General features: G+C 38.6%; 4 protein-coding genes and 1 non-coding gene across 6 annotated transcripts in view; 2 read left to right on the top strand and 3 right to left on the bottom strand.

The window, feature by feature from the left end:
* The window catches only part of clcn3 (chloride channel 3), a 56472-nt gene extending 56017 nt beyond the window's left edge, over positions 1-455 (bottom strand). The window contains exon 1 of the mRNA XM_016236072.1: positions 381-455. The gene's annotated coding sequence lies outside the window, so the exon portion shown is untranslated. The remainder of the gene's footprint in view (positions 1-380) is intronic.
* Positions 456-1460: 1005 nt separating this feature from the next.
* On the bottom strand, positions 1461-7648 carry nit1 (nitrilase 1). 2 transcript variants are annotated; one of them, XM_016236108.1, is made up of 7 exons: positions 7088-7648; positions 5456-5692; positions 5263-5366; positions 4164-4300; positions 3994-4065; positions 3789-3842; positions 1461-1791 (listed from the first exon to the last, which is right to left on the bottom strand). In XM_016236108.1, the coding sequence occupies exons 1-7, from the start codon at positions 7153-7155 to the stop codon at positions 1531-1533; spliced, it is 933 nt and encodes a 310-aa protein (XP_016091594.1). In that variant the 5' UTR covers positions 7156-7648; the 3' UTR covers positions 1461-1530. The 2 variants fall into 2 exon arrangements, with proteins under 2 accessions (XP_016091594.1, XP_016091595.1); XM_016236109.1 differs by lacking the exon at positions 3789-3842 and having other exon boundaries at positions 3940-4065.
* A 335-nt stretch (positions 7649-7983) lies between these two features.
* Positions 7984-9706, top strand: pfdn2 (prefoldin subunit 2). Its single transcript, XM_016236111.1, has 4 exons — positions 7984-8141; positions 8726-8814; positions 9141-9264; positions 9344-9706. The coding sequence occupies exons 1-4, from the start codon at positions 8070-8072 to the stop codon at positions 9527-9529; spliced, it is 471 nt and encodes a 156-aa protein (XP_016091597.1). The 5' UTR covers positions 7984-8069; the 3' UTR covers positions 9530-9706.
* Positions 9707-11329: 1623 nt separating this feature from the next.
* Positions 11330-11411, bottom strand: trnas-gcu (transfer RNA serine (anticodon GCU)). The gene has a single exon. It is a non-coding gene; the product is annotated as a tRNA-Ser (tRNA).
* An 82-nt stretch (positions 11412-11493) lies between these two features.
* Positions 11494-12884, top strand: b4gat1 (beta-1,4-glucuronyltransferase 1). Its single transcript, XM_016236071.1, has one exon. The coding sequence runs from the start codon at positions 11727-11729 to the stop codon at positions 12882-12884; it is 1158 nt and encodes a 385-aa protein (XP_016091557.1). The 5' UTR covers positions 11494-11726.
* Positions 12885-13999: the final 1115 nt, after the last annotated feature.

The raw sequence follows: 13999 nt of genomic DNA, 5'->3' as shown, positions 1-13999 counted from the left end.
GAGTGTGTGTGTCTCTGTGAGTGTGTGTGTGTCTCTGTGAGTGAGTGTGTGTGTGTGTGTCTGTGAGAGTGTGTGTCTCTGTGTGTGAGTGAGTGTGTGTGTGTCTGTGAGTGAGTGTGTGTGTGTGTCTCTGTGAGTGAGTGAGAGTGTGTGTGTCTCTGTGAGTGAGTCTCTGTGAGTGAGTGAGAGTGTGTGTGTCTCTGTGAGTGTGTGTGTGTGTGTCTGTGAGTGAGTGTGTGTGTGTGTCTGTGAGTGAGTGTGTGTGTGTCTCTGTGAGTGAGTGTGTGTGTGTGTGTGTGATCACACCGATGAAATGAACCGACAGGTGCTTCTGCACGGAGCGAAATGCCTCTCCAACCGCGCGGATGCCAGCGTCTTACCTCTGCGATGCCTCGAAACGACCTCTGAAGACGCAAATCATCCCAGCAGCACGAATAAAACACGCGACATGTTCCTCTCAAGAACTTGAGTGTGTGTGTGTGTGAGTGATTGAGTGTGTGTGTGTGTGTGTGTGTGTGTGTGTGATCACACCGATGAAATGAACCGACAGGTGCTTCTGCACGGAGCGAAATGCCTCTCCAACCGCGCGGATGCCAGCGTCTTACCTCTGCGATGCCTCGAAACGACCTCTGAAGACGCAAATCATCCCAGCAGCACGAATAAAACACGCGACATGTTCCTCTCAAGAACTGTTGTCATTCTGCTCTGGCGCGGCTTGCTTCGGTCCGTTCCGGTGTCAGGGACCTTCACTTCCGGTGCCCCCCCCCATCAGAGGAACGAGATCCGAGATTCATAATAATACAAAAACTCATAATCTAATTTAAAATACATTATCATAACGCTAAATTAAATAATAAAAATATAATTAAAGTTAAATAAATGTTAATTCGAATAATGAAGCAAAAAAAGTTTACTGCATAATGCTATTTTGGTACTGTATATAGTATTGTGCTACTATAATACAGAAATTAATAATTTAATATTAAACTACAACAAATATAACTACATGAAACTGAATGAAAACAATAGAGCAATAAAACAGGTATATATTTTAGTTTAACAAATGTCATTTCTATATAATACAAAATATAATTATAATTAAAAAAGTCTAAAAATGAAAACAATGGAGCAATAAGGGTTTTAATAATAATAATAATTATAATAATAAAAGTAAAAAATTATGCATACTATAAAGAAAATGCATAGAATTATTATATAAAGAATTAAGCATTATAAAGCAAATGACATCAGACCAGTCAAGCCATTTCTAATCCAACTTCAAATTTAATAAGAAGCAGTTCAGAGTCATTAATTAAATACACAGTAATTCATCACTGCATATTATTTGTATCATATGCAATAAATGTGACCTTGGAGCACAAAACCAGTCATAAGGGTCCATTTTTCAAAATTGAGATGATATGAGAACAATTGATATTGTTGGCTATTGCTACAAATATACCGCAGCGACTTAAGACTGCTTTTGTGCTCCAGGGTCACATATTTCATTTAAAAATGTGTAGTAATGGATCAGTCCAGGCTGCAGTAGAAGTCCTGGTCTCTGCGGTGCTGCTGCACTGGCATGTCCCTCCGGATGTCCCGTAGTCTCTGCAGGTCAATCTGCACCAGTGTTAAACCCACATCTGAACCCCCACAGTCCCCGGTCACCTCACCCCACGGGTCCACAGCCAGCGCGTGTCCGAACGACGTCCGCTTCGCGTGATGAGCCCCGACCTGCGCCGCCGCCAGAACGAAACACTGCGTCTCGATGGCCCGCGCCCGCAGCAGCACCTGTCAGCAGAACAGCACTAGAGTGAAGGAGTGCTGGTTTCTGTGATAGTGGCTGTTTTACTCACGCAGGTCACAAAATATGAAGATTTCGTAGCTTTCGACAACCATTTGTAAGATGAAGAAGTCCTGTATTATCCGTTGAACACCAGAAAAACTGCCAAACCGACATGATTCCCGTCTACCTCGGAGCCAGATTACAACTATCTGTTCAATTCTCAGCTGATTTTCACAAGCACGACATTATCTTACGTCTAGTCCTGATTTCAAGGTTAGATTTATTGCCGGTGTCATTAAAACCAGATCTTCTGACATTTGACTGCTTTCGTTATTTTGATAAGTGCATCGAAGCTGATAAAATAATCCAATTAGAAAACCCTTCATTCTTTGTTCAGATTTCATACCATTTCAGACATTTTCATAGAAAATTACATTTAACAAAGAAAAAGATGACTCGATTAGAACCATTCAGTGTTGTTGTTTTTTTTGTTGGTTGCATTGTGACAATATTTTCATGACAATTAAACATATTTAAACACCCAAATTACTGTATTTTGTTTTAAAATAATTTACAATAAAATTATCTTGCCATGCAAATAGCTATTAATAAATAAATAAATAAAATGCATACTCATTACTGTAATCCATTAAAAGTATATTTTTTGTTTGCACTGTGACACACTTTTCATGACAATTAATCAAAGACCCAAATTACTGTGTTTTGTTTTTAAATAATTTATATTATAATAATCTTGCCATGCAAATAGTGATTAATAATTAAAATAAATACTCATTACTGTAATCCATAAAAAGTATTAAAGAATTATTATTTAAATATCATGGTAGTATTTTCTGTATTTTTTTTCTGCCTTTATTTAATTTGTGCTGATTTCAATAAAAAAAAAAAAAATAAAAAAAAACATTGCATTATATTTTTTATATAAAAATCCCTTTAATGATCACCTGGGGGGGGGGGGGGCTCAATTAAGGCTATATTACAAAAAAATATATATCTTTTTTTTGCATTTTGACAATATGTTCCTGAAAATTAAATGTACTTGAAAAAAAAAACTGTACGTGTACCTGGAAAAAAATAAAACTGTACGAGATGGAAGTTTTTATTGATTTTTTTTAACTTGGCATCATCAAATTAGGTAATAATAGGCCTTTTTTTTTTTTTGGCAAATCAACATTTTGGTTTAATCAGCAGTAGTGCTGTCAAAACGGCTGAAAAACTCAATTCCATTTTTTTACTTAAATATCAAAATTCTAATTATATTCTAATTTAAAATGCATAATTTCAGTTAGGGTGAAGAAAAGCTTTTGGCTTCTCTCTGAGGCCACAAGAGGGCGCATCGAGCAAAATATTACTAATGCACATTTATTCAAAGCATAAGATAACATGACTATCTGTGAAAAGTGCATAATGTTTAAAATAATGTTTATAAACCAGTTATAATGAATTAAGTTGCTTAAACATTTTTCATTTAAAAACACGAGATGCAGTGGGATGGGGAAAAACCCACCATAAAGTCTCGATATGTTTTTTCAAAGTTAAACTTGCATTAATTTTACATGGCTTTCTAAACATGCGGCTCTTGTGTGCGAGATGCGAGTGCAACGCTGATAGATATCCCTCTCGAAAATGTGATAAATATGCGTTCTGTGTGAACGGCTTGGTTTGAGTTTTGATGTAAACAAGATCTTCTCCGCATTGATGTTCTCTTTTTCCGCTATATTTGTAATGAACAACGCAGCAGCGCCGCATCTAGTGGCTTCAACTGGATATCCTAACAAAAACATTATAATGCAACGACACTTACATCCTCATCGCATCTCGTGCGCCGCTGATAAGGCTGCCTCCTTAACGCACATCTAAAATTCAAATGCAACGTTTTTGCATTCGAACGTGGATTTTTATTTTAAATTCGACGAATATTCAAAATTCAAATTTTTTTTTTGACAGCCCTACTGTGCAGCGCGGTGCATCATGTTTTCACCTCCCAGTGTGCCGCTCCTGTGGCCACAGTGAAGGCTGATGGGTAAGTCAGGATCTCTGCTCCGTGTCTCCGCAGCGCTGCTGACAGCTCAGGAAAACGCATTTTTTTTTTTGACAGCCCTACTGTGCAGCGCGGTGTATCATGTTTTCACCTCCCAGTGTGCCGCTCCTGTGGCCACAGTGAAGGCTGATGGGTAAGTCAGGATCTCTGCTCCGTGTCTCCGCAGCGCTGCTGACAGCTCAGGAAAACGCAGATCATAGCAGACGCCAAGACCAACCTACAGTGAACACAACACCATGACAGCATTACAGTGCACCTTAATATCAAGCCTGAGAGTCACATGGCTGCTTGTGTTGTTGTTTAGAGCTGAAGCACCTTTCCGATGGGCGTCTGGACGGGAGGCACCAGTCGAGGTCCGGGGACGGTGAAAGCGCTTTCTTTCAGAGACACTGCTTTACTCGTCAGCTCCACATCAAACAAATGAGCCTTCCTGTACACAGACACCAGCTCACCTGAACACACACACAACACATGCTTCTGCGGACTGTGGCAGACAACCATCTCATACAAAACTCTGTTTAACAAAGAAAACACAGCCTATATTAGGATCATTCTTTTTTTTGCATTAGGACAATATTGTCATGACAATTAAACATTTAAACACCTAAATTCTAAGGACTATTTTCTTATACAATTTTCTTATATAAAATAATTAGATCTTGCAATGAAAACAGCTATCGATGCTGATAAAAAATAAATAAATAAATTATTTAACGTTTTGAAATATAGATATCGAAATTAAATGCCATAAATATCAAATATGAGTATTTTCTATATTTGAACATGACAGTATGTTCAGCCTTTAATTCACGCTGGTTTTATTTATAAAAAAAAAAATCAATGTATTACAGATTTTTTTTTAATATTTATAAAACATATGTATCATATTAATTAATCTCCTTTAATCACTTGAATCATCTGAGAATTATAAAAATTAAAGGCCTATGTTAGGACAATTTTTTTGAAACATTTTTCCATGTGACAATATTTTCCCGACAATTAAGTATTCTTAAAAGCTTAAATTACAATTACTGCATTTTATTTTTAAATATGGAAATAAATAAATAAACAAACAAACAAACAATTAATCCTTATATTTTCTGCATTACAGTAAAGTATAATATAAAATAGTTTCATATTCATATTCTGCTTTTAATTTATACCGATTTGAATGATTAAAAAGACAAATACTGTACATTTCATACAAAAACATTTTTTCAATCATTGTCTTATAAATATAAAAATATGAAATACTGTAAATATTTCATATATGTAAATTATTAAATAAATATTTTCTTATGATTTTAAATATTAAAAATATATGTATTACAGTAATAAATCACCTCATTAACCAACAGAAAATGACAAAAAAAAATGCACAGCTCAAAAATGACTCAGAAATGAGACTATGTACCTTGTCCATTGATGATAATATGGCTGTTATAAATGCGCCGGTCTGTTTTCCAGTCGTGTCCTCTCTCATGAAACCCACCCAGAGACAGCCACAGGTCCAGCTTCCTTAAACACACACACACACACACACACACACACACACCTACTGAGCAATCAGACGTCGTCAGTCGCTGTAGCAGTGCTCCGTATCGTACCTGGCCAGGTGTGAGTAACGGCTGATGATGTCCCCGTCCAGACTCTCGGACAGCTGCAGCGTCTCCTCGCGGTTCGAGCCGATGTAATCCAAGCCCTCCGGCAGGAACACCATACAGGCCCCGCCCTCTTTGGCCTGCTCCACCAATCGCATGCAAGCGCTGAAGTTGGCCTCTTTGTCAGGGGTGGCGGTCATCTGACAAACAGCCGCCACAGGAAGTGATGACGATGACGACATCCTGAAAAACAAATGAAGAATGTGCCTATGTTTCTATGAGCAGGCGATCTGACAGTCATTTCAGAAAACTATCCTCAGACACACACAGAAACTCAAAGCCGCCAAAATAAAAGTGTGTTTTAACAGTTTAATTACAACAGTGCAATAGAATCTACTTCTCAAAGTTACAATAATAATACAATTTATTAAAACGCACAGAAACGCAAAAGGTCTTCACTACAACCCGCCAAAATAAAAGTTTGGTTTAACTTGAAGAGATTATGACAGAAATATATTGCTATTGTAGAGTAGAAAGTACATCTCAACGTAATACGATTGATTAAATATTATTTATTAAAACTATTTAAACTTGAAACTTAATTTTTTTTTTTTAAGAATTTCACACAATTTCATAATTTCTCACCCATGTTTTAATTTAATCAGTAAACCTCCATTGTGCAGCACTGTGTTTGCCAAACAGATAAAAGGACTTGATCAAATTGCATTTTAAAAGATTTATTAAATTGTTAAAGTTTAATGCATTCATTTTTGTACCAGTACTTTTGATAATATATTTCTATTCATTTATGAAACACAGAATCCAGAAAAAAATATAGAAATAAATTATGCATAATCTATATCTCTCTATAATCTATATATATATATATATATAAATAAATAAAATAAAAACACCATACAGGTAACTTTTGATAATATATTTCTATTAATTTATAAATTTATAAATCCAGAAAAAAATATATTAAAATAAATGCATAATCTATAGAAATAATCATGAAATCTCCTCAAATTAAAAAAATATTATATAAATAAATCAAACAAAAATAAATAAAATAAAATAGTACATTAATTAATTGTACCAGTACTTTTGATAATATATGTCTATTCATTTATGAAACACAGAATCCAGAAAAAAATATAGAAATAAATTATGCATAATCTATATCTCTCTATAATCTATATATATATATATATATATATATATATAAATAAATAAAATAAAAACACCATACAGGTAACTTTTGATAATATATTTCTATTAATTTATAAAACACAGAATCCAGAAAAAAATATATTAAAATAAATGCATAATCTATAGAAATAATCATGAAATCTCCTCAAATTAAAAAAATATTATATAAATAAATCAAACAAAAATAAATAAAATAAAATAGTACATTAATTAAAAATTTTTTTTAAAAAGTTGTATTGTCTCGAGTCTGTTTTGACTGCCGAGGATCACAAGCGTGACCTTTAAATGAGTAACAAATGCATTATTTCTAGCTCAACCCCGGCGAGACTCAGTGTCACTGCGTCTTCATGCGGACACTAAAGTAAACCGCACTGCAGTCACCAGACTAGAACAGAAACAACTCAGCATGCATGCAGAAAGTCGAACCTGATCTGTCCTCGCACTGCCTTCGATCTCAAAGCGTGCAGCGGTCTCAGTGCAGCAAGCAGACGCATCGACAGCCTGCCGAACTCAACTAACGTTACTCTCACAGACTGAACTTTGAGCCCATTGCAGCCACTGCCACGGCAATAACTAACCCTACAGCTGGCGCATTAAAAACACACGACGTAACTGACTCTACTCTCAGAATACGAAGGCGGGTTAAAGAACAACCCAGTCGTTTTGTGCTAAATTACAGTTTATGTTTGGCTAAATACGCGTGCAATCCAGATACGATAGTTCAGTGTGGGCGGGGCTTATATGTCAGGACGCTGCCTCTGATTGGACAGAACTTTGAGTCTAAGTAATAACTCTTATATTTACCTACCTTGCATTTTCTACACAATGTTTATCACCAGTATCGCTATTGTAATCTATTAACCAGCAGCATTATTCAGGTTCAAATGATTATAATCGCAGAAACTGCGCCGAGACCGCGCGGTCACGTGTCACGTGTTACTTTTCTCAGCGCAGAGCAGGACGGACCAATCGCAGGAAAGTCGATGTGATTCGCTGGAAAAGGTGAGTTTATTTATCTATTTACTGCAAAACTACATTCCCATCTATGTATATAATCATAGAATTTAAAAAAATGTAATCGTTTCGAATAAATGTCATCAATAAGACTGAAACGTCCTTAAAATTTGAACGCTGCATGTGCTTTCCGCGCCTCTTGTGGAACAGCAACTAACGTACTCTTCGCAAAAACCGGTAACCTGTAAAAAAAAAAACATATATATATATATATAAATAAATAAAAAATCTGACAGGTGAAAATGGGAATTTTATGTGTGGTTTAAAAAAAAAGTCGTACAGCACCTTACGTTTCTGTTCTTAGCGAGCGGTAATTTCAGTCAGGAATGTTCGCGGTCAGTCCCTCATGTGACCGTTGGGGGTCCTGACTCGGCGCGGTGTGGTGTAGTTCATCATGGCGGCGAACAGCAGCAACAACACGAGCGATAAAAGCGGCGGAAAGCTGCCCGCGCCGTCCGCAGAGCAGGTAACGGCGCATTGGGTTTATTACAGTAACACGCGAACACTTAATCTACGCGTCGCGACCGACCCAGAGCGCGTCTGCGATAAACAACAAAGCCGCGAGCGTCCGACGCCCCTCAGTGCTCAGTAATGGACGTGCTCGGGTGGCGTTGTAAAGCACGCGTGTTGGGCGTGTAGTGCGCAGACTGAGACGCGCCTGTGCTGCTTTATAGCTGCCATGCAACAATGCAAACCTCAGATCTGCTGCAAGAGAGAGAAAAGACCGTGATTTCTTAAATCTAGGTCTCCGCCCATTAGAAACTAGTCTCCAGGAGGAAAGTGCATCGTCTGCACGGCTGCCGCTGTTCCTGCCATTCAACACTACAGCACGAGACAGAAGAAACTAAGAGTGACAGTAACTGAGTCATTCAGGGGCATTGCTAACGACCCCCCCCCACAAGTCATCAAGGGGACAAAGCTTTTTCTACATGCACCTGTATACTTGAACCTAATCATCTCACTGTTATTATTTTATTTTATTATTTGACAATTTACCGCCTTATTAATATGCATGCGCTGTTCATATGTGTGCTGGTGTTTGTGAATCAGGTGGTGGCTACTTTCCAGAGGATGCGACAGGAGCAGCGCAGTATGGCCTCGAAGGCTGCAGAGTTGGAGATGGAGATCAATGAACACAGGTGTGTTTAATCAGAGCGATGCGCTGTGAAACCGTCCCTTCCTGCGTGGATGCTCTGCGGTGAATGGGTGCCGTCAGAACGAGAGTCCGAACGGCTGATAAAAACATATCCCACAAGTAATCCACACCACTCCAGTCCGTCAGTTAATGCCTTGAGAAGTGAGAAATCCGCTCGTTCTGACGGCACCCATTCACTGCAGAGGATGCGATGCTGAGCAAGTGACGCAGTTTCTCCAAATCTGTTCTGATGAAGAAACGAAGGCACTGATATTTACACATTGTGTTTGAAAGGCTCTTGTTCTGACGCCCATCACTTCCTCTTCACAGCCTCGTCATAGACACGCTAAAGGAAGTCGACCCGACACGGAAGTGCTTTCGCTTAGTTGGCGGTGTGCTGGTGGAGAGGACCGTCAAAGAAGTTCTGCCTGCGTTGGAAAACAATAAAGAACAGGTGCGACTCTGCTGCGGGACTCGCACACCTTTGCTCGTCGTAAACGATGCTTTATTACCGCTTCTCTCTTTCCAATCAGATCACGAAGATCGTGGAGTCGCTTAACTCACAGATGCAGGCGAAAGGGCGGGAGCTGACGGAGTACCGCGAGCGCTACAACATCCGATTAGTCGGCGAGGACGACAAACAGGGCAAAGCGGACGCCAGTCCAGCCAAAGAGAGCGAAGGAGGCTCGAAAGGCGGCGCCGGAGTGCTCGTCTCCTAGTGGATTTTTCTTTAAACGCTGGTTAGAATATTTGCGGAGAGACTGAGTTGGCATGTTTCTATTAAGTCTTACAGGTGCCAGTCATAAAACACGAAAGAGAGTGAAAGGCTCGGTTTTCATGCACGTTTTGTTAAGACACGGCTCACAACAACACCTTTCCTATCCGAACATTTACAGCCGTTCGCACTAGCCAGTGTGATTTCAACTAAATAGTTTTCCATTGTTTGCGTTTCAGTCCAGTTTGTTACCAATAAACATGTTTCGTGTCTAAACGGACTGCGTTAATTCACCATGCCCAGATAGTTGGTGAGGCTCGACTTTCACGTTCTTCTGCTTTGGGAAGACGTAATATTTAGTAATGGAGTGAAATGTGTCGTACGGTGGACCTCGTGACTGTTGACCGCGGCTCGACTCCATCGTTTATCCTGTCACGACTGTACACCTGTCGGACGAAGCCTGTTTATGTTTATGTTTCTGTGGTTGTTTTGGTTATTGGATTAAAAATGCAAGATTGAGCGAGATCTGCTCACGGTGTCGCGTGTTTTGTTCGTCTCTAAAATCACACACTTGTTGGAGCAAAAAAAATAAACGGTGTGCGTGTTGCTGTTCACCATCAGTTAGTACTTGTGTAAAATAAAATTATTACAATTACCAAATATTCATTTGATAATGACAAGTATGATATTAATAAAGCTATAAGCCCCAAGAAGCTACAGTGAGTTAATAACAGCTAAAGGGATTTTCATTGTGTGTAACGCCGCTTAGCTGTTATAAATTCACTGTAAACCATGGCTTCACGGGGATTATTGCTTTTATAAAACGGTTATTCCATATAATTAATAATAATAATGTATGCATTTAGCAGACGCTTTTATCCAAAGTGATTTACGGTGCATTCAGGCTATACATTTTTTTACCAGTATATACGTAGTAAGGTTTCACAGAAACAGCAAATAAAGTGTAATGATATTAATAAAACAGTATTCTTCCACCAAACAACGCAGCTCCTCAGAAACTGTTGTGGTTGTAACAAAGCAGTTGCAGAGCAATACACAGAAGTAAACAACGGTGTGTGTGTTTATAGAGTAATTTACAACAGCTTCGAACGCGGCTCAGCCAATCAGAATCAAGGACCGGAACTCTCCGGTTTATAATTGATTTTAAAACAGGGTTTTATTATTAAAATACGAATATATTTATTTTTATAGAGCTAATAATAATTTGCCACATTGTTTGAGATTAATATAACATTCATAATCTTTAAGTTTGAGGTTTATTGGTTTATTTATCAGTATCGTGAAGCATTGAGGTGTAAGCAAGGAAAAGATAAGTTAAGGAGTTAAAATAAATAAGTTAAGGATGTCCACATTTGATGTCAATAATGTATGTGGTTTTTTAAATTTGTGTTTATTTTTATTTTTTTATTATTACTTACAGTTTTCGACCTTATTGTTGTTATTATGTTGTATCTGTCGGTGTGAGTTGTCACTAAGTAAAGCATCAAATAAAAAAAAACAAGTTTGTTGACAGCATACGAAATTCCGCGAAAAAAACACGGCTTGCTTTACGGCAGCAACAAATGCACGTGTGCAGCCTATATTTACGACAATGAATTCCACACACTTAACTGTAGGGGGCTCCAAAGTCTGAAAAATACACTGTCATTGTATATTACAATGTCATGTTTAAAAAATAGTATTATTACTATATTATATTATTTAAAACCAAACATTAGTATAGTGCAAAAACTGCAGGACTCCTCTTTTTAACCAAGCTCAAATTTAAGTCAAAAACGATTCCCGACGAGGATGGGATTCGAACCCACGCGTGCAGAGCACAATGGATTAGCAGTCCATCGCCTTAACCACTCGGCCACCTCGTCTGATGCGCCTCCCTGATACGCGGTCGTTTTGACTCTATACTCTAAAGTCACTTAAAGGTAATGCTGTAAGCGAACGTGTTTCTCTCTCTGCGTGTTCACAGGCGTCTTTTCAATGCATGCATCCAAACATACAAGTCGCTTCCCGTTTAAACTGACCTGCACTACTTCATCTCGCTGCGATGCAGATCAATGCGATGCCTGCTGCATGCACGAGGGCTGCATAGCTAGACAGCTGGCTAACCCTAGCTGATCTGTGTGAGCAGCACTCTCTGAGAACGTTTCATTGACATTAAACAAAAGCCACCAGTAATTGTAATGCATTTCTCTAAAAAATGCTCCGTGTTTCAGGTGGTGCTCAGTGCCCTTCTCATTGTTGCACTGTTGCAGCTTCTATATCTGTCTTTCCTCTCAAAGTTGCACGGCAAACAGCAGCGCTACAAGTATTCGGAGCTCTTCGGCTCCAAAAAGACAGCAAACCAAGGAGAGAAGAACCCCAGGCGGGAACATCTCAGGTACTCTTTATCTACAGGTGGGATCTTCGATGGGAGTGGACAGTACCGCGTGTATAAAAACCTAATCAAAAGCGACTTCTCGACCAATCAGAAGCCAGGAGCGGGTCCAAGATGGCACCACCTGGCTTTGGCCACGCATACGACTATCAACAACCTTCACCATTTGAGCTCTTTGTTGGAGCGCTGGCAGAATCCTCTATCCGTCGCGATATTCGCCAACGGCCAAGATGTCAAGTTCGCCACGGCGTTCGTTTACGCCCTCAGCATTTTCTGCCCACAGGTTCAAGCGTTGGTGGACTTCCATCTGGTTTGCCACTCAGGTGAAATGGCCAGTTTTCCAGACCAGGATCGAGAGCATTTTGCCGGTCTGGAGGAGATGGGCTGCTCCGGCATCTTCGCCAAGCTCGAATCCCACCGAGACAAGTATAAGAACTACGCCATCGGCAGCAATGTCTCGTACCCCAACAACCTTCTCCGCAACGTGGCCCGCAGCGGCACAGATGCGGCCTACATCCTGGTCATCGATATCGACATGATACCCAGTGCCAATCTGCACCACCAGTTCGTGACCATGCTGATGAGGCGCGAACCAGCCGCGGACGAGGTCCTCGTGCTTCCCACGTTCGAGATCAGGCACACTCGTAAGATGCCCACGAACAAGTCGGAGCTGGTGCAGCTCTATCAGGTTGGCGAGGTGCGGCCGTTCTACGATGAACTTTGCCCTCGCTGTCAAGCTCCCACTAACTACTCACAGTGGGTCAACCTGGCCAGCAAGAGCTCTGGGCCGCTGGAGGTGGCGTACACCATAAACTGGGCCGATCCGTGGGAGCCTTTCTACATCGGTGCCCGAACGGTTTCTCTCTATGATGAGAACTTCAGGCAGTACGGCTTCAACCGCATCAGTCAGGTGAGTCGATGGAGAGGTGGACTCGAGCAGGAAGAATACACACAACTAAATTAGCCAAATAAAATAAAAAATCATCCAATATTTAATAATTTATTATATTTTAATAATGTGAACATATATATATATAATCGTATTATTAGTATTTAATATAAAATATATATATTATACATGTCAATTATTATTGCAAGCATATATATTCATGCAATAAAAATGTATATAGTAATATAATATTCTAAATATATTATAATATTTAGAATATACTCATTAAATTAGTATTTTTAATTGTTGTATATAAATATTCAATAATGAATATTAAAATTAATATAATATCCTAAACATAATATACGATGTATTCAGAACGTCGTATATGTAATATAATAATTCATATAATTTTAATATAATGTTTTATTTTACATGCTATATGTAATATTAATTATTATTATAAGAGGTAATATTATTAATCATAGAATTATTAAAATCACGATAACGATATATCACGATATCTATTGAAGTGCACCGATTATCGGGGATCACGATAACGATATATCACGGTATCTATTTAAGTGCACCGATTATCGGGGGATCACGGTGACAATATATCGCAATATCTATAGAAGTCTTATAGGAGAAATTGTTCTATAGAAGTCTATATATGGGAGTAGTTGTTAAAGATGTTTAGACGAGCCCTTCATAAAGCAAACAAAAAGTCCTGCAAATTAATAGAAGAACAGGTTATAAAAACACTTCATATTTAATAGTATTTGATGATTTGTTAATTGCATTTAATATATTGTAATTTCAATTAAACATTTTGCATTGGGTCTTTATTTATGCATAATTTGGCCTGAGTTTTTGTTGCATTTATGACCACGTTATGACCAGCAGGCATCACCAGCGTGTGGCGTTTTGAGTGATTCGAAACAGTGAATCATTTTGTGAAGCAAATGGTTCAATTGATTTAAAGCTTCGAAAAGGTTCGTTTCTCTCATCAGTACAGCGTCAAAGTATAACAGTCTATGAAAATAACCATGTATTTTCACCCCAAACTCGAATTATAGTGTCAATCGAGTTTTGAAATAACTTCTTTCTGTGAACTGATGAGGCTTCTGTACAGTATTCTACACAGTGCTAAAGACTATGTCGATTAGCATTGCATTATAAATAAACAT

Source organism: Sinocyclocheilus grahami, unplaced genomic scaffold, assembly GCF_001515645.1.
Source record: "Sinocyclocheilus grahami isolate Dianchi unplaced genomic scaffold, SAMN03320097.WGS_v1.1 scaffold481.1, whole genome shotgun sequence".
NCBI lineage: Eukaryota > Metazoa > Chordata > Actinopteri > Cypriniformes > Cyprinidae > Sinocyclocheilus > Sinocyclocheilus grahami.
Note: the sequence above shows the minus strand (reverse complement) of the source record. Positions and strands in the feature narration are given on the sequence as shown.